This window comes from Carassius auratus, chromosome 41, assembly GCF_003368295.1.
Source record: "Carassius auratus strain Wakin chromosome 41, ASM336829v1, whole genome shotgun sequence".
Lineage (NCBI taxonomy): Eukaryota > Metazoa > Chordata > Actinopteri > Cypriniformes > Cyprinidae > Carassius > Carassius auratus.
Window position 1 is genome coordinate 17179074 of NC_039283.1, and position 19603 is coordinate 17198676.

At 38.1% G+C, this 19603-nt stretch overlaps 1 protein-coding gene and 1 pseudogene across 2 annotated transcripts; both read right to left on the reverse strand.

Moving 5' to 3' along the window:
- LOC113059105 (tripartite motif-containing protein 46-like) overlaps positions 1 to 19603 on the reverse strand; it is a 433352-nt pseudogene that overhangs the window by 240022 nt on the left and 173727 nt on the right.
- On the reverse strand, positions 2761 to 16252 carry LOC113059068 (ataxin-1-like). Of its 2 annotated transcripts, none has more exons than XM_026227307.1 (3): positions 16118 to 16252; positions 7456 to 9543; positions 2761 to 7365 (listed from the first exon to the last, which is right to left on the reverse strand). In XM_026227307.1, exons 2-3 carry the CDS (start codon positions 9334 to 9336, stop codon positions 6775 to 6777), a joined length of 2472 nt encoding a protein of 823 aa, XP_026083092.1. In that variant the 5' UTR covers positions 9337 to 9543; positions 16118 to 16252; the 3' UTR covers positions 2761 to 6774. The 2 variants fall into 2 exon arrangements, with proteins under 2 accessions (XP_026083092.1, XP_026083091.1); XM_026227306.1 differs by lacking the exon at positions 16118 to 16252 and adding an exon at positions 11982 to 12556.

A 19603-nucleotide genomic window follows, 5' to 3' on the forward strand; every position in this document is an offset into this window, starting at 1 on the left:
TGTACGTGTTATTTTTATAAATATGTGTACGCATTTTACTAGTTGGGCTTTAAACTATCCTGCCAAACTGAAATGAGTGAAAGCGAGTGAAATAAGTAATATGTAGCCAACTTTTTATCACAGGCTAAATTTTATATTGAAATGAGGATGTATATTTTTAGCTTTCATATAATAAAAATATGAGATATAATACAGTGCATAATGTGAAAGTTTACACTGCAGCATGAGGAATGTTACAGTCTAGGAATGTTTAAATCTGTGTTTACTGATCTTTTATCAGATGTCGATGTTTATAATGTTCTAAGCAATACGAATTTATTCAGATATTTTGCAGAGTAAATCTATTTGTTAACCAAAGAAAGTCACATTTTTTATGTTTATTAGTTGTTTTAAATCTAAAAGGCTTAACTATTCCACGTTTGACTCAAATTTAAATAAGATTTTCATTTCTATTGTTTGTGCATCAAGGTTTATAGGGATTTTAAGAGATAATTAAAGATTCAAGTAATTACTGAGTAATTAAATTACTTTTCAGACAGAGTAATTGGAAAAGTAATTTAAATACAGTGTTGATGATGTAATTAGTAATTAATTACTTTTTGAAGGAACTTACCCAACACTCATTAGGACACACAAGTAAATGCAAATGTAGTAGTTAACACTCCACACCAACTATATTCCATATCTAAAAGGATTTTTAAAGATGTATTTTATATATGTCTCTGTGTGTACAGTTTATATAACTGTACTTTATACACTCACCTAAATGATTATTAGGAACACCTGTTCAATTTCTCATTAATGCAATTATCTAATCAACCAATCAGATGGCAGTTGTTTCAATGCATTTAGGGCTGTGGTCCTGGTCAAGACAACCTTGAGGCTGATGGGCTACAACAGCAGAAGACCCCACCTGGTACCACTCATCTCCACTACAAATAGGAAAAGAGGCTACAATTTGCACAAGCTCACCAAAATTGGAGAGTTGAAGAGTGGAAAAATGTTGCCTGGTCTGATGAGTCTCGATTTCTGTTGAGACATTCAGATGGTAGAGTCAGAATTTGGTGTAAACAGAATGAGAACATGGATCCATCATGCCTTGTTACCAATGTGCACGCTGCTGGTGGTGGTGTAATGGTGTGGGGGATGTTTTCTTGGCACACTTTAGGCCCCTTATTGCCAATTGGGCATCATTTAAATGCCACGGCCTACCTAAGCATTGTTTCTGACCATGTCCATCCCTTTATGACCACCATGTACCCATCCTCTGATGGCTACTTCCAGCAGGATAATGCACCATGTCACAAAGCTCGAGTCATTTCAAATTGGTTTCTTGAACATGAGTTCACTGTACTAAAATGGCCCCCACAGTCACCAGATCTCAACCCAATAGAGCAACAAGAATATGATACATTTGACAAATAAATGATGGTCAGAAACGTTTCAAGCAACCAGATTCAAACACATACAGTACATAATAAACATGAATATGCATCCTTAAGCTATTCAATTGTTATTAAAAAGACATACACAATAAATGATTAGAAGCATGATAGTCAAATGTATGGGTTACATATAAATGATATGTATGGACTGATATTCATTTATAAGTCCTTTTGAGTTCATTTTGGTGCATCTAAATCTATAAAAGACAGTTCCTGTGCCATTCTCTGACATAAGGATGTTCTGTAGGGACCAGAGGTTAAAAGGTCCCCTTAGGAATTTCAGTCTGGTTCTGCTAGGTGGGGGAAATCAATCCAACGATCTTGTTTATTACTCTCATGGCTTTACATGTGAGGGTCAGACTGCATCTCTTTGATTACTTGCCCCAAATTCATTTATTTATTTTTAAAGTAATCGTAGGATCTTAAATCCCCAGTATTACATCTTTCCATGTGCACTTTTGTTCATACAAACTATAACACTATACACACAATATTTAGCTTTATTATATTTTGTAACATGCAAATTATATTTCAATGTTTGAATAAGCAAATCTTGATGACTTCTAGTCTTTAAACCTTACTGTATAGTACAGAGTCCCATTTTAAAGTTCTGAAACGTTTTGCACGTATAACTGTACCGATATACTGTACATATAACTACTGATAGGCCTATGACATATTTGTTACAGTACTGAAATGTACCCAGTGCCTGTTGTGTCAAAAGTTAATTGATGGCAAAGGTTATAGCTAGAACACTATGATAATTCTGAGGAGGCTAAGCAAGTACAGTAAAGTACAGTAAAGATCACTATAAAAAATATAACTGCAAGCAGAAATTAAGGGGCCAAGCACAAAGAAGGCAAGATAAGTCATGTCAAGTTGTTTTTGCATCATTATTCAACGTCGTTGATGCAGTACATGAAAACAATTTAATCTAAAGTATCAACACATAATCCATAAATTTCTCCAACATGGTCTGCAGATGATCTGACTTCAATTAGGTGAAAATTAGACCAATGTTCTAGGAGGAGTCCAAAAAGTAGGTTACCAAAGAAAATCAAAATGGCAGACAGGGAGCTTGGTCAACTATGGCAACTTTGGTATTTATGTTCTCAGTGTGACCCAAGGAATCAATCTACTGAGACCGGTATCATGACAATATGCAAAAAAATAATCAAAAGCTATTAGCATTTTTTGATCTCAAATAATAAACTTTTGTCTAAAAACATTTTGAGTACATTCAGAGCATGGTGACAATAAGAGTTTCGTAATGACATACTGATGCATTCATATCATAATACTGAACTGTTATTAGTGACAATTTCATAGTTTGTTTAATTAGTGCCACCAAGTGATACAAAGGAAGAAAAGAAAAGAAAAAAGTGAGTGTGGAATATATAAGGAAGTATACAGTATATATGTAGCATATGTGCAAATATGAGGAATTATACAGCTTGTGTAGTCAGAATGTCGGTGTCTCAGGAGGCTTTGTAAAGGGGTGAAGAACAACCTTGTCTTTTCTATTGAATAAATTAAAAGCATCTATATCTAGCCGTACAGTCAATTTTAGGTTTATCATCTCAAACAACATCCCACTTCATCAAAGGAAAAAGGCAACTAAAATTGGCACAGTATTTTATTAGAGTGATTATACAGATACAATAGATTTATACTATATAGGAAGTCATTGAACTGGACATATTTGCCAAAAGTCGAGTCCGATGTTCCTTTCCATTTCACAAAAATCAAATAAGCTACAAAAACCTGCAAGCACCACCAAAGAAATGATCACTGACTTCACTGAACAGTCTTGGATGCTCTGTTCACATAAACACACCACAGTTTAGAAAAGTTGAGGTTGACTTCTATCTTAATTGCTTTTTGTCAGTTTGTAGAAAAGGAGCTTGTCAAAGAATGAGAAAAAATATCACAGGTACAACGAATCACACAAATACAGTCATTTACATTGAATATATCAGAAAATGTGAAATTAGTTATGTGCTTTTTTTCTTCCTTTTTTAAAGATAAGTGTCACTCTGGCGATTGAGGTTTAATGGGAGGTAAAACATCTAGATCTTACTTTACAAAAGAACAACAAAACAAAACAATGAGATCAGTGTCTGTGTATGTTATAGGTCAATTTCTAGGCATCAAGTTTGGTCTTCCAACCCAAAACGAGGCCTTGTGGTATTGCTAGAGCTAATGCTGGCTATGGAGCATTGAGGCATATGCATACAGCAAATTCTGACTGTCTTTGGATATATATATATAATATAAAAAAGCCATATTGTTGATGCCCAACCTTGTTCATACAACAGAAAGTTGTATTTTTCCATATGAATACATTTTCAATAGCAAGCACGTAAGTTACATTCATTTGCAACATGTCATCATGCTAGTTAAAAGTTAGCCTTCTTTGTACATTGGGTGCATGTACAGTGATGGGCTGTAGAGGGCGCAATAGTCAGCCAGTGACTTCCCATGAGTCATAGCACTGGAGCTAAATAAACACCAGCTCAGTTTTTGTAACTTTGAGCATTTTTGCAAAAACGTAAAAGAGGACAAAAAACAGTCAGGCCAGTTTCTCAACCTGAGAATGCAGCAGGACTATAAATCATTATAACGCTTTTATGCCTTCAAGTGGCTGACAGCCTTCTTTAAAAAAAAAAAAAAAGTTTTTAATGCAGATGATAATAAATTGCTGTTGTTAGATTAGAATAGAACAGCACACACTGGATATAAGAACATTTGTGGTTCTGAGGTTGAAACCTGACTGTCTTCAGTGAAGTTATCCACACAGTGCACAAACACATGAACATATAGCTACACAGGAAAATAAAGAGAGAGAGAGAAGAGATAGAACAATGATAAACATGAAACGAACAACGACACTGACACTTTTGTAATGGTTTTTAGTCTATTGTCATAGCACTGAATTTTCTACTGCCTTACCAATATCACCATTACAATAGGCTGTATTAAACATATAGCTGCGTGGCTACTAATCACCAATCCCATTCATTTCTCTTTCATTGTCCCCCCTCTTCAAAAGTGCATAAAATCTAAATCCAAATTGGACTGAAGGTGCAATCAAGCATTACTTCTGCAATATGAGGTCTATTGTGATTCCATCTGAATATAACCCTGGATGCAACAATACCTTTTTCAAATCAGTCAACAAACTGATGTATGTGTAAAACTCTCACTCACGACCGCACATATAAAAATGTATAGTTTCTAGGTTACCTACAGAGCTGGCAATATGAAGTGTTAACTAGTCCATACACTCGGCTTTCCTCTTTAAAACGTCTACTTGTGCAAATAGCAAAATTCTTAAATGTATTCAAAGATTTTTTTTCTGAATTTATAACAGCACTCAAATGTATTAAACAGTCAGTTGAGTAGGATAAGAATTATTTTGTGACACAAAATACATCTGAAGATAGTTCCATAAGGCTTTTGTTCATGGAATAGAGCAATTATATTTGTCATTTAAAAAAGGTTTATGGAGTATTACCTTATCTGTAATTTTTCATTGCAGTGTACAAAATTAATTCCTTTAAGTTGGTTTAACATGACCAGCACAGCAAAAATAAAGACAGATAGAATAGATCATATGGATATTAAAATCTAAAAATAGTGTCTCAACATTCATTTTGTATTCTTTTTTTTTTTTCTCTGCAGAGGAGTTAAAAGTCAGATTATGACATGTTTAGGTCATTAGCAGCATACTGCTAAGTGTGGAGAAATCAACATTTTAAAAGAGACCCACAGTGGATGACATACCTTTAGTCTGAGCAGTAGCTATATATTATTTTGATGCAAACAAAAATTAGGCTGTAAGAAACTGAAGTATAGTCCGTTCAGAATGTCTTGTGTCCATGTTAGCAACCCATTTTTGACCACTGAAAATGTAGATTTTCGGTGACAGAGAAGATTGAACACAGCATAGCGTCCTTCTTTGACCCACTGATTCTTACTATTTGAATGATCATATCTGGGTCAATTTTGTTAACTTTATTAGAAGCTAAATTTCCTTTATAAACAAGTTTAGATACAAAAAGTTCAATTCTGTTTGTGAGAAACCTGTGAAACACAGCCTGTTTTGAACAACAAGGATGCTGCGTAGATTTAGTTGTGTGGTAATTATATTGTGTCTTTAATAAAGAATTTATTATTGCAGCCAGACTGATTAAGACCCACAATACTAAATAAAAATGAGTAAAGAAGACATCATAATTGAAAAATACTAAATGAGAAAGGGCCTTGCATGTAAAATGGCTAATAACGCACAAAATGACTAACAGCACTCAAAATGGTCTGTCGCTGTAGTAACAAAACAGAGGTGGGAATGTTTCCATCCATTCATTCAACTTCCCCTAACCTTTCTTTAAAGTGCTAATTCTGACTTGAATGGAGACTTCTCTACATAGCCACTTTGACAATGTTAAGATTTTTCAAATGATTACTCACTCAAAACTGAGATCACAGATCCGATCAGGCTATCTGATTGGGTTAACTGTTAAATGCACACATGAGGTATGTGAAAGCTCAGTATTGCATATCTAAAAGACTATCAGCAATTGAATTAACAAATAAGGATAAATCATTTAACATTCATTGTTGTATCTTGATGCCTTACTTGACCTAAGTCAGATTCAAAGTAGTCACTCGAGCAAAGCCTGTCACTCTCAGATGTCATTATGTAAGCAAGGGATTATTGGGGGCAGAAACAAGTGGGAGGCTGCTTCTGTCAAGAAAATCATGCTTACACAATTTACAGAAATCACTTGTAATCAAAGTCACACAAGTGTCGTCTTACTGTTATCCTTTTTCCATCAATCCATGTAACAGTCCTCATCCAGTAAAAGCCCTGATTATGAATGAATTTGGTACACATAACAGTAGACTAAAGACACTGAATGCTCAGCAAGCTGAGAAAAAAGTGGTCGGACCTTGCAACATACAACCCAAAACTGTCATGTCCAGCTGATTTAAAAGAAAATCTAAGGATTAATGTTACATATGACATGACTCAAATGCTCACAGATGATCACATCTAATATTACAATAACCTTGGTATGAATTTGATAGGAAAGCAACAAAGTACCAAAAAGAAATCTGCTCTTCCTTGTCCCTCTTAGAGTACATGGCAGTGACGGGTCAAGTTTTCTGAGTCTCTGTTATTGAAGCAAAAGCATTTTCTTGTACACCAAGCAAAAATACATTTTATTTAGTTCATGTGATTTCTCAAATTAAGAAAAGCTAATTAATGTATATCTTGTTAGAAACTGACTCCCCACCACTGCTCTATGGAGTTCTGAACATCTCAGCAACCTGTGCTGGAGCGGCCCTCAATGCTGACCTTCAGGTGATGTGGGAGGAAGGAAAATTTGGGTAAAATCTGAGGGTCCTCTTGCGACCTCAACATTTCTCCCCTCTCTGGGGCAGACCATCTCCTCTTGCGGCTAACTGCTCTCTCAGCACTGAATGTGTAGGTTTTTTCTGCCTGGTTCTGGAGATTCACTTGTGTCTGAGGATTTATGTCCCCATTCTCTAAGAGGGTCAACACATTTCTTTGGTTGGAAATCTCAACCAGTGTTCCTGAACTATTTTCCACTCCTGATGTCATTTTGTGTCCTTTCTTAAGATCCTCCATTTGGGTTTGTCTTTCCTCACTTGGCCCATTGTTTTTGGCTGGTTTCAAAGTATTGTTGTGTTTCGTCACACAGTTTGAAAAATGATCTTTCTTTTGAATGCTATCATTTAGGCTTTTAAGGGTGAGGGAAATACAAACATCGCCCACAGACAGTTTAGCACAGGATAGAGCTAGCAACTGGGTGGTGCGGTCTGGGCAGCAGGATGACCAACCTTGACCAAACACAAAGAAAGGGTATTCCACCAGAACCTCAACACAGACCTAAAACAGAACAAAACAAAAAGAATGTTAGAGTTCAAACTGTTCAATCAGCTCTACTGGGTAATCACTGCTAATATGAAACTGACTCACCTGGGCTTTGTTCTCTCCCACTGAGAACTGTATGATGACAGCATTGGGTGTGCGGCTGCACTCTATGTGCTCTACAGTGCTGGAGTCAATCTTCAGTTCTCCACTCACCTCCGCACTTTGCACAAAGTCCTCTGTTCGCAGATCCTCCACACGCTTTAGTTCGCCATCTGCCAATTGAATAATAGAGCCCTTCATGAAGAATGGTGGTAGGACCGCTGATGGTGATGATGGTGAGCTGTGAGGGCTTATGGATGTTGGAGGTGTTACAGGAACTGGAGAACCAACCACACTGGCTGAAAGAACAGGCAGCTGTATTTGGGTTGGACTTGGCACAACACAAGACCCATGACCTCCATCAGAGACTGTGATGTCTTTACCATTGGGTAGGACTGAAGCTGCAGGTGGGGATGTATTAATAAAGGTCTGAGGCAGAGCTGTTGATGCATTGGCTATACTGGGGATTACAGAACAGCGGTTGAGCTCTGGCTCAGCAGTAGGTGGATTGATGTTAGTGGCACTCACCGGAATGAGCAAGGAGGGGTTGCCTGAGATCACCACGTGCTGTGGCAGGTTGCTCTGATAACCAGTTACTGCTTGCTGGGGTCCACCAGAAGCACTGGTGATGTAGCCAATAATTGGGAGCTGTGTAGCAGAGTAAAGGCTGGTGGAGAGCTCTTGTTGGGGAGTGTTGTGAGGAGCCTGCATGAGTGTGTGCGGGAGGATCGTGGAGGCAGGAGAAACTTGGCTGTCTGAGGAAGTAAGGGCAGACACTCTGGACATTGGTTTGCCTATGCAGATCCCTCCTCTCTCAGCAAGGTGCAAAGATAAGTGGTCCTTACCCAAAATACTTTGGAGCTCTGAGTTGTTTGCTGCAAGGTGGCTACTGGACACCAACATCAGTGATGTCTGCAGTCCTGTTCTGTCATGAGTGCTGTAGTCTGCTGGGAGCAGAACCTGAGCTTGGGTCTGAAGGCCCAGGTCATGGTTTTGCTTGTGGCTCTGGTCGCCTTCTGACTGGCTAGAAATTACTTTGGCAGTACTGTGCTTGACCACTGCAATCTCCCCTAGTGTGCCATTCTGCATCTCTCTGGGATGGGAGCCTGGCTGCTTTGCAATGAAGCCATCTGTATAATGTAGAACCACTTGAGAGGGGGTAAGGGCCAGGGCATGAGGGGCAAGGACTGCTGAATGTGGATGGATTTGAATTGGCAGTTGAGCAGAAGGGGAGGAAACTGTCAAACCCAAAGGCGCACTGTCTACCTGGATGCATTGAGTGTGGGAAACATTTGGTATAGAAGAAATCACATGATGATTCTGTGAATCAAGGCTGGATGCTTGTGATATGACAGCTGTCGTGGCCAAGACCTCTTGTGGTGTCCTCCGTGGCTGTGTTGGACTAGTCGTGGACGGCACAATCTGTGAAGAGATATAACTTGTATAGGGCCCTATGAGCTGGAGATTGGGGGGAAGTTGTGTGTATTGGACGGAGCCTATAGTTTGGGGAAGGTTTGTGGAAAGAACCGCAGGATTGGATGTTAGCACGGTAGGCCCAGAGAATACTCCCCTGTATGTTGAGCTGTTCGAAGAGAATGAAAAGCCAGCAGATGTAGTAGTTAGAGGATATTCTGTCACCACAGTGAGAGCCTTATTTGATGGTGGGGGGCTGTCAGGCTCAGCACTGTTGCTCTGTGATGGGCCTGCATTGTTGGGGATGTGGGCCATGCTAGCCATGGTAGCAACGCTGGCTAGCCAAGCCAAATTCTCTCCATTTTGGCTGTCACTAACAGCAGCTGACACCAGCACCTGCTTCTCTTCCAGAGCTAAAATCTCCCGCTTTTTTGGCGGAAGGCACTCATTACAACGCTCCTGGTTAGACTTCATCGTCTTTGAGCTTTTCCCGATTTTTAACCCACTTGTCTTAATCAGGATGTTTTAAAGTGTGAAGTAAAACTCACTTGTTAAGATATTCTATTTTTTTTACTTTGCCCCACTTTTACTATAGTTTTGCCCATTGTCAGGACTCTTGTCATGAAAGGATTCATGTGCTTCATGTGGAATCATCTCTCACTGATGAATATTGGTCCGTACCTTCATTAGAAAGACACAAAAGAAAAACAAACATTGAGTGTATTCAATGTCTTTGATTCTATGAAGCTAGCTCAAACCTATCTATTAGCTTATTATGTAATTTTTGATCTTACAGTAGCATGCTCTCAGTTATGAGTGCCAAATAAATAGTTTTAAATTTAATACACTGATTTTGTTATCCGTTTATGAATGATTCTCAAACTGTTTTATTTGAATGATAAGTGATTGATCTCTAAGGGGCTAAAATGAACACGTCTACATAATCAAATGTAAATCTAAATCGGCCTCATGTTTTAAGGACTAATAATATTTGCATATTGCATATGTTTGCATACAATCCATCTACATACATCAATGAGGATAAAGAGAACACAGGGTTAAAACTTAATATGCAAAAAGACTGTGTGGACAGGAAAAAGATGAAGGAAGAAAAAGAGCGAACACTGGCTCTCCTGACCCACATTGAGCTCTGCCTGCAAGCGTGTGTAGTTATTGAGTTAGAGTGTAACAGTGGAGAAGAAAGAAAGAGAGAGAGCAAGATAGAGTGAGGGAGGAGGAATAGAGGGTGGGAGAGATCCCTTCTCCACAGTAGATCTGCACCAATCATTGTCCTACTTTCCCCTACAGCTAACACCACACACAGCCAGTAAATGCTTCAGTCTATTGTACACAAGAGCACAATACACACGTACACATCAGCATATCTATTGGACTGATATGTGGTTATGCATATGTGATTTGGTGCAGAGTGCTCATGTATCAAAGAACAATAGAACTGTAGTGATCACACAGATCACATTCTTACCCAGCTTTCAATGCACGTAGCATAAAAGTACATTAAACCATTACATATATATATAAAACCATATTACCCTGTATCATTTAATGCATTTACAGGGATCCATAAAAATTTTTGTAATACATTATTAGATCCTAAAAAAAAAGTCACAATACAACTAGACCCAAATTGTTTACCATTAACCTAAAAACCAGACACGGTCATTCAAGTGACTGTAAAAATTAATCAGTGGAAATCAAGCCTAATCCTCTTCTGAGTGTCTATAAGACTTCTGAATGTGTTATTTGCATGGGCTTTGTGTTCCTAAGATGTACTTATGCTTTTATCATATTTGAATGCAGATGCTTGCTGGTTCCTTATGGAAAAAAGTGGAACAGCTTAAATGAGAACTTGGGAGGGAATGTGAGAAAGTTTAAAGAATACCTACACTTCACACATTATTTGTGTGTGTCTGTATGTGCATATTCACTATTTCTCTTTTACTGGGTGTCATATCGGCCTGTTTATTTCCAGGGGTTATCAGTCAGCACTACTGAAATACACCAACAATTCTAAATAGCTAACTCAACCTACGCCTGCAAGGAAATACAGGCACATAGACATAAAAGTGATACTTCATGACTGTTCTCTTACTTCTTGTGACTGATTCAGTGCCACAAAGCTGTAGTACATGTCAACAACAGATGTATTTTCTATTTGAAAAAACTTCAATGAGTTTTTCCATTGACTACTATTGTGGTTAAATTAAGCTTAACCATATAGTTAACCCTCAGAAACTTGCAGTATCCTTTCTAGTTTTTTTTAACAGTAGATCTCATGCTCTGCAGGCTTGTCGTAGTTCAGATGTCATCAATGCATCATATTCATACCTATAAACGCACACAGACATTAACACACTAATAAAAGCAATTCTAATATAACATCTCTGAGAAACTGGCACAAAAACAAAGACTTCTGAATGAAAATACTCCCCTTTTGTAATTTATCTACCACACAAACAAAAATAGTATCAAATGATTTTGCCATGTACTGAGTGTAACTGTCTGTGCACAGTGAGTAAATGAAAAATCCCCAGGAACGTATTACTCGCAGGATGCCGTACACCTTTTTCAATGATGTCATCTTAGAGCTGACTGAACTGTTGCCATTGATTGTGCATAGAACTACAAATATAACTGAAATTAAATGCTCATATTAACGTCTTTCCTCACAAAACACGCCTATATCCTCAAAGGATTTTCACTCATTTCCATTAAGTGCCTGTAAGCAGCTCCTCTCTGCACTTAACGACCTTTCATACGGGTGCCTGTCCCTTTAAAAGGCAGTCTAGGGAGTCCTAAGCTAGACATGAATCCAAACAGAGCTGTTGCTGCCTTTACAATGACTAAAGCCTGTTTCCTTTCCCCTATAAGCAAGATCAAAACCAACAGAATGACACAGGGAATGCACAGAATTGCAACTATTTCTGCAAAGCCTATTGGTTAATGTTAGCTTTAATAATAATAATAATAATAAATTCTCACATACATGCACATATTTCCTTCCCTTCATGGAAGAAAAGAATAATATAGTATGATCAAATAATAAGTACATGAGAATCAAAACCAAGCAAATATTTAATCTAAGGCTGATGTCTTACCTTTCTTTATGGGTGCATTTAATACCTCTCTCTCTCTCTCTCTCTATCTGCACTACGAGTGTAACTCACTCTACCCACTGGCAAGCTGTCCTTTGTCCAGGTTTAGCTCTGCTATCAAGTCACACGCGCAATCCTCTGATTTATGTTTTCTTCCATGTCCAATGGTCCCCCCGCCTTCACTTTCCTCCACTTCCTTCCACAAATGCTCAGAGGGCTGAGGGTAAAGGAAGTTCCCTCGTCTGCGCTGTTTCACTAGCCCTACGTGTGAGAGCTACAGCGTATGTTATGCAAGGCAAACAGACTGCCAGCTCGCTCTATCTCTCTCTCTTCTGCTCTTCACACATACACACACACAGCTCTAGAGAAAACGGCTCCTCCTTCCCCCAGTCAGCCTCAGCAGCCTCATCAGGTATTCATTCAAAAAACACACTCTACTTGGCAGTGCTTCAAGACTACGCACACACACGCGGACAGAGAGAAGAGAAAGAGAGAGTGAACGAGGGACAGGGAGAGGGAGAGGGAAAGAGAGGGAGGAGGAAAAAATTGTGAGTGAGGGACTGAGCACATACTCGGTTACTAACGTATCCTCCATTCCCTGAGATACGGGAACGAGTACTACGTCTGCTAAGACGCTATGGGAAAAAGCCAGTACTCATTCTTGTATCTCAGGGTTACATTAGTAACCGAGTACATTCCCTGTTGATAAAATCTTGTACTATGGGAACACAGTACAATCATGCCATGCTGTGTTAGAGGAACGACTATAAGTATCATAACTTCCATAAGCAAACAATGTTCATAGAGAAGTTAACAGTGAACCCAAGGCTAAGATGGGCTGAGCTTCTTGAGGTCACACCCGGCCTGGTTAATCATTCCAGAGTACTCCTGCAACTTCGGCACCCAGGGGTCAAGAGATGACAGGTGAACCACTGCCAGAAAGCTTGAGCAATATGGTCGAAGGCTCTCTGTCAGATTGAATTCCAAGCAGGCGGGCAGGGCTAATGGAGAGCACCTGAAGGTCTCCTATTCACTTTAAATTACTGATGCTTTACTGATGCTAGTGCCAGAAGCAGAGCAGTCTTCAGCAACAGTGACCGAATGTTACTAGATTGTAATGGGTCAAAAGGAGGGTCCTTCAGGGCTCTCATCACAGTAGGCAGATCACATGAAGGGACGGTTGACAACACCTCTCAGCTTGACAAGCTGAAAAAAAAGGCTTTTTCCCATAGTGTCTTACAGTACGAGTGTAGTATCAACAGGGAACACATAGACTCACATACACCAGACACCACTGTACACTTGCAAGAAACACAAGCACACACCAACATGAAAATCTCCTTTTTGTCTGCTAAGACCATGAAATTCTCCTAAGAAAATCTTTGTTACTTCTTTAATCATCAGTAAATGGTTATTAAAGAAGTAACCCTTGGTTACTTCTTTAATAACCAATTACTGACGATTGAGAAAAAAAAATTTTCTCTACCATTTTGACTTTTGATACACAGACATAGAAACCCGTATGTCTCCCACATTAAACATGCAAAGTAGTTGCAGAACACCTTCAGGGGGGGACCCACATGCAAATACAGTCACTCGCTCCATCACACACACTTACATACAAAAGTGTTATCTATGCGCACAACCTTGAGAAGATCTGAAAACACCCTGTGTTCAAAACACATGCTGTCAACGAGGAGATGAGCAGGGAACATAAAAAAAGCCATCAGCAATATATAACCTCTAATATTAGCCTGGCCTGCTTTACTCTCTCTAAGCAAATCCCAGCACTGCACTGGATATGTTTGCCAAGCCACAGACAGATACAAATCCACCATATAGCAAACGAAAGCAAAAATGTCTTTGGAAAACTCGCTAACTGTAGACTTCTCATGACCAATCATTCACCCACATATGGACGTGTCTCAGTATGCCTTGTTCTTGTTTTTGACAATGAAGAATCCTAAATCTCCAAAATATCCAATCTTTTTGGTGTCTGTAACATAAAGGCTTACAATTTTAAACAAACTAATAAATAATATAAATTTTATAACAGACGCTGTAAAATGTTATTGTCATAGTAACATACTTAATGTAATTTATTAATAAGATTCGGGAGGAGCGCGTCAGATACTTACCTAATCATACCTAATCAACACAGGTGGACCATAATCAAGTAATCAATCACATAGTATAAATATCGCTGACTTACCTCTATCCATTGACGGTTTATCAGCATCCCTCCTCCACCCCATCTCCTCACTTCAAGTTCACTTTATAAATAGACGGGGAAGGGGGGGTACTCTAGGTTCGGACCATTCCCGAGCTCGGAGCCCTTCCCCGGACAGCACGCCAAATACGCATACCATACCTCAGCTAATTATATGTAAGCGTGAACTAGTGAAATATGTTGTAGCGTATCAGACCTGAACCAGACAAATTAAAGAGTCGATCGGGACCATGGTTGAAACACAAACCAAATTCCTCAGAAAGGCAACAGGATGTTGTAAATCATTCCTAGTGCCACAAGTCAGAAGCAAGATAACCAACCAACCAACTCTTTCACAGAACAGCTTTCAACATTAACACCACTAGAACAATTATTAACAATTTCAACTCTGAGAAGAGATTGTCAAATTTGGGGCAAGAAATCAAGATGCAACGTCAGCCATCACATGTAAACCCTTGAGAGTAATAAACAAGATCCTTGGATTGACTTCTCCCACCTAGCAGAACCAGACTGAAATTCCTAAGGGAACCTTTTAAACCTCTGTTCTCCACAGAACATCCTTATGTTGGCACAGAATGGCACAGGAACTGTCTTTTATAGTGAACTCGATGAACTCAATGACTTATAAAGGAATATCAGTCCATTGCTTAACTCCATATCATTTATGAAACCCACACATTTGACTATCATGTTTCTAATCTCTTATTGTGTATGCCTTTTTAATAATTATTGAATAGTTTAAGGATTCATAATCATGTTTAGCATGTATGGGTTTCAATCTGCTTGCTTTAAATGTTTCTGACCATCAGTTATTTGTCAAATGTATCATATTCTTGTTATAGAAATCATGTCCAAAATTACACCCTGCAAGAGTGGGAAAATTCAGACCACGTGCTTGATAAGATAACATATAATTTATGATAACCCAGGCTTGTTAACAGTGATTCTGTTCAAATTCCCTTTAAAATCTTAAATAAGCTAAATATTTGTGCTAAATTGACCTGTTTCCCTTACAATGAACTATTGTAAAATATATTTTTAAATAAATGACTACTTTTATTCAGCAAGGACACATTAAACTGATCCAAAAGGAAGACAGTAAAGATATTTATAAAAATACAAAAAAGTATATTTTAAATAAATGCTGTTCTTTTGAACTTTAATTTAAAAAACTAAATCTTTCAAATGACATATCACAGTTTCCACAAAACATATTGATAATAATAATAATAGTAAATGATTATTCAGCACCAAATCACCTTATAAAAATTATTTCTAAAAGATCATGATACACTGAAGATTACAGTATTTTACCAACTCCAAGATATAAAAAAATATTGAATAAATCTATATAATTAAATTAGTATATTACTTAGTATTCAATTCTAAAGTTACACAAATAATAATGACTTTTATGAGAGAATTCTACCCATTATTATTATCTCTGTCAGAGGCAGCGAGTGTCAGACAGCTTTGGCAGAGACTCAAGAGTGTTAGACTGACTCAAGAGAATACCTTGTACTGTTTTCACTCTGGATGGGTCAGTGTCTAAACCTTACAAAGCCCTGTAGGGAGACAGTCTTTGATATCTCCATTCCTTCTAATAGCAGGAGATTTGGGGAGGGTTGCTATGTCACTGTTTGTTGAGGTATTGCTTTATCCAGTGACTGGAGAGATGAGATGAAAGAGCTATGAGGTATTCTGTCTTAGCTGCCAGTCTCAGCTTCTGCTTTCTTCTTTTTCTAGTTAAGCTCTCACTCTAATTAAATTCAGATTAGACAAATGTAAATAATAAAAGAAAAGTAAGCTGCGTTCAAAAAGATACACATTTAACTCAACTCAAAGTCATCTGTTTAAAACCATCAAGAGTTTCTCTGCAATTATCTATTTAGGACAGGAATGCACTCACAATTGTCCATGTTCAGGTCCACTTTCTTCTCACATGCGTCCAATCACTTTTGCAAACCCCTAGATGAAAAATTGAATCACAAAATTTAATATCACTGTTTTGTTGGCTGTATTAAATACTGACACCTGTTCACTCCTCACACTCAACTTTGCTGAAACTTCTTAGAGATGAGGCATGTTCTAACATGTCCAGACATGTACAGGGGGGGGACACACAAGACCAGAACTCATGATGATATAATCTTTGCAGTGGACACAAACATATAACATATGTAGAGGAACAACTTAAAACAGAATTTAGGGCTGTAATATATTTTTTTTAATAAGTTAGATAATTGTGCAAAGATTATTGCATTCACTTATAACAAGGAAAGAGGTCCAAGTGTTTTCTTGTTTGGATGCATGTGTGAGATAGATTTAAGAAATGTTCAATTTTTTTTAATATATATTTCTAGTTTGAAGCCTGTTAAATGAATCATTAGATGAGTTTAATGTCTCACGCATCACAGAAACAATAAAGTAAAGTGAACTAAGAGATTTATACAAATTAATCCAAAGTGAAACGTCAGCAAAAAGGACACAGGGCAGGAACTGACAGATTAAGTGTTTACTGACATGAATAAATGAAACAAACTGATGGGCAAAGCAGATTTAGCTGAGATACGGATGAATATTGGAAAGCAGATAAGTGTCCACAAAGACAATAGCTCAATAGAAGGATGATGACGATGATAAGAAGGATGACGATGTTGAAGCCAGACGAAAGCAGATAAGTAGCGCAGGTAGGTAGCCAGGTATGTTGTGTAGTACTGGGGTTCTCAAACCTCTCTATTTAGTACCCCCAGCACGGCACGTTTTGTTTGTCTCCCAATATCTGACACCCATTTCAGGTCTCACATGAGCTGAATCAGGTGTGACAGATGAGGGAGACATACAAACTGTGCAGCGCTGGGGTCACTCTAGGACAGGTTTGAGAACCGTTGGTGTAGAGTAACAAGAAGACCAGACGGTGGTGTGGTGCCCTGTGAGGATTATAGAGTGTGACCTGATGAGTGTAGGCAGGTGCAGTGAATCAGAATTCCGCCGATTGTGAATGAATGGGTGGAGCTGCAGGATTTGGCACGGCTGGTGACTCCGTGACAGTAATATGGCAGATGTATGAACCAAAGTCCCACGTCACAGTTAAACTTACCCTTTAATAAACATTTACCAGATGTTTAGCATTAGCTAATTCACTCAGATTAGCTTTCAAAATGTTTTAAAACATTTTTTTATTAAAACAAGCATTGTTTATGATACCATTGTTATTTAAAATGTTGTTAACGCTATCTTCACAAACAGTTTTAGAGTTTTCAGTCCCTCCCTTTTCAAGTTGACAGGAGCTATTTTTGTAGAATGCCAGTATGGCCGCCAAGTGAACCAACTTCCCTTTAAAGGGATTTTTTTAACAGAAGGCATCCAGTCTGGTGTCATCTGAGTGATCTTCAGACTGGAAGGCCCCTTGATTTAGTAAGTACTGTACTGTCTCTGAGCATGTGGGAAGATTATGCAAGGACCTGTGTTACCTAGGTAACAAGGACAGGGTCTACATATGTCTCAAGGCTTCCACGTTGAGAATTTGTGTCTGAGTCATGCGTTATTTCAGCGTGTAACTGCATATTCATGTGAACAAATGTTTTTTTGTTTGATTTTAATCAGTTTTATACCTTTTGACATTTTATCTTCTGTGTGTAGCAAGAAATTCAAGGCAAAATGACTGTTTCACCTTTAAATCAATGGACATTTGACAACAGACGAAGTTGAACTCTATGAAAGTTAAATAGTTAGTTGTAATACTTAGTTGATTAAATAGTTGTCATATTTAGATGATTAATAGACAATTATGTCCAGGACATATGACATTTGTTTGTTTGCAAGGCCCAATTGATTGCAAAACGAAATAAGCTGAAAAATAAAAGCTGAATCACAAAGTCTATTTAACTCAAAAGAAATCATACAATCACAGAGCTATTTGTAGTACTATCTTTAACTGGACCCCAATTACTTTCAAAATGTTTTCTTTTGTGTTCCACAGAAGAAAGAATGTGATACAGGTTAGGAACGACATGGGGGTGGGTAACTGACAGATCTTTCAATTTTGGATGAGCGATCGTTTTCAAGAACTGTACTTCATTGTACTCATTCACAGACAGCCAAATCTTTCTAAATGTAAAATGATTTTCCATGTCTTTCAGAGCCAGTATTTAATAGAGCCAAAAAAAAAACATCTGCTGAGAATACAACTTGAGGAGCGAGGACAAGAATGGCTGAAGAAGCAGCTTAAGAACTTTACAAGCACAGACATGAAGAACATCTTCTTTGATTTCTTTAACTACTGCCAAGGAGTTGAGGAGGGCAACATTCACTGGTCAAAAGTGCTGAATGCTTAATAAAAGCAAAACACCAGATTGCATGGTCACTATATCTGAGGCTTCCAGTAAGGAATGCAATAACATTCTCTGTATCACACACTCAAAAGGCTTAATACTAAGCACAAAGAAGGGGCACTACAGCCTTAATAGTGGATTTGGCAGTTTAACAGAGAGAGGACACATAAGAAAACACACAAATAGTAATTATAAAACCAAGCTATCATAATGCAATTACTAGATCTTCTGTCTCTAATCACTGTTACTGCTTTGCCGCAGAAGTACTGGAGATTGTTTAACCCTATGCAGAAACAGAATTAGAGCAAACCATGTGAAAATGGATTTTCTCCTCGCTTCTGCTTGACAAATAACATGTCAATGATAAATGCTACCATTTGTAGATTTCTAGATAAGTTGCCTTTCACTGTTAAAATCTGTTAAGAATATGTCTAATGTTTCACAGTGCCATGCATTATGAATAATGTTTTGAATCACTATAAAAAACACTATCTGGAATGAAAATTATTCCTGCTGTCTATACTGTATCTCCATCTTTTTTTTTGTGAGCACTATACTGTTGCCAGGCAGACACTTTCCCTTTTGTGAAGCCTGTAGCTGAATGACTGGGGACCAGATTCAAGACTGCCTCATGTGAACAAATGTTCATTCAAAGTAATAGGGCCATAAATTAGTTATACTGTGAGGTCAAGGAAATGATTTAGGGGTCACTCTTTCCAAACAAGCACTACTTTCCAGTGGAATGGCCTATTTGAGTAAATACACTTGACTGTGTTGATTAACCACAACACTGTAGCCCTATAATCTTTTATCCTATCTTTCACAGTACCGTATAGCTCTGGCAAACTGTGCATCCTTTGATTTACCAGCATCTGCCACTGAATGAAGCCCCAAGTCAGTCTTTTTTTTCCTGAAAATTCATTAATTAATTACAGGTTTAAATCAATTCATCACATAACAGACAGAGAGTTCAACATATAGAAGTGAAAAATAGTTTTACTGCATTTCCCACAGTGTTGTTGCCAAATCGGTCCCCTTTGAGATGGACCTCCCATCCATTC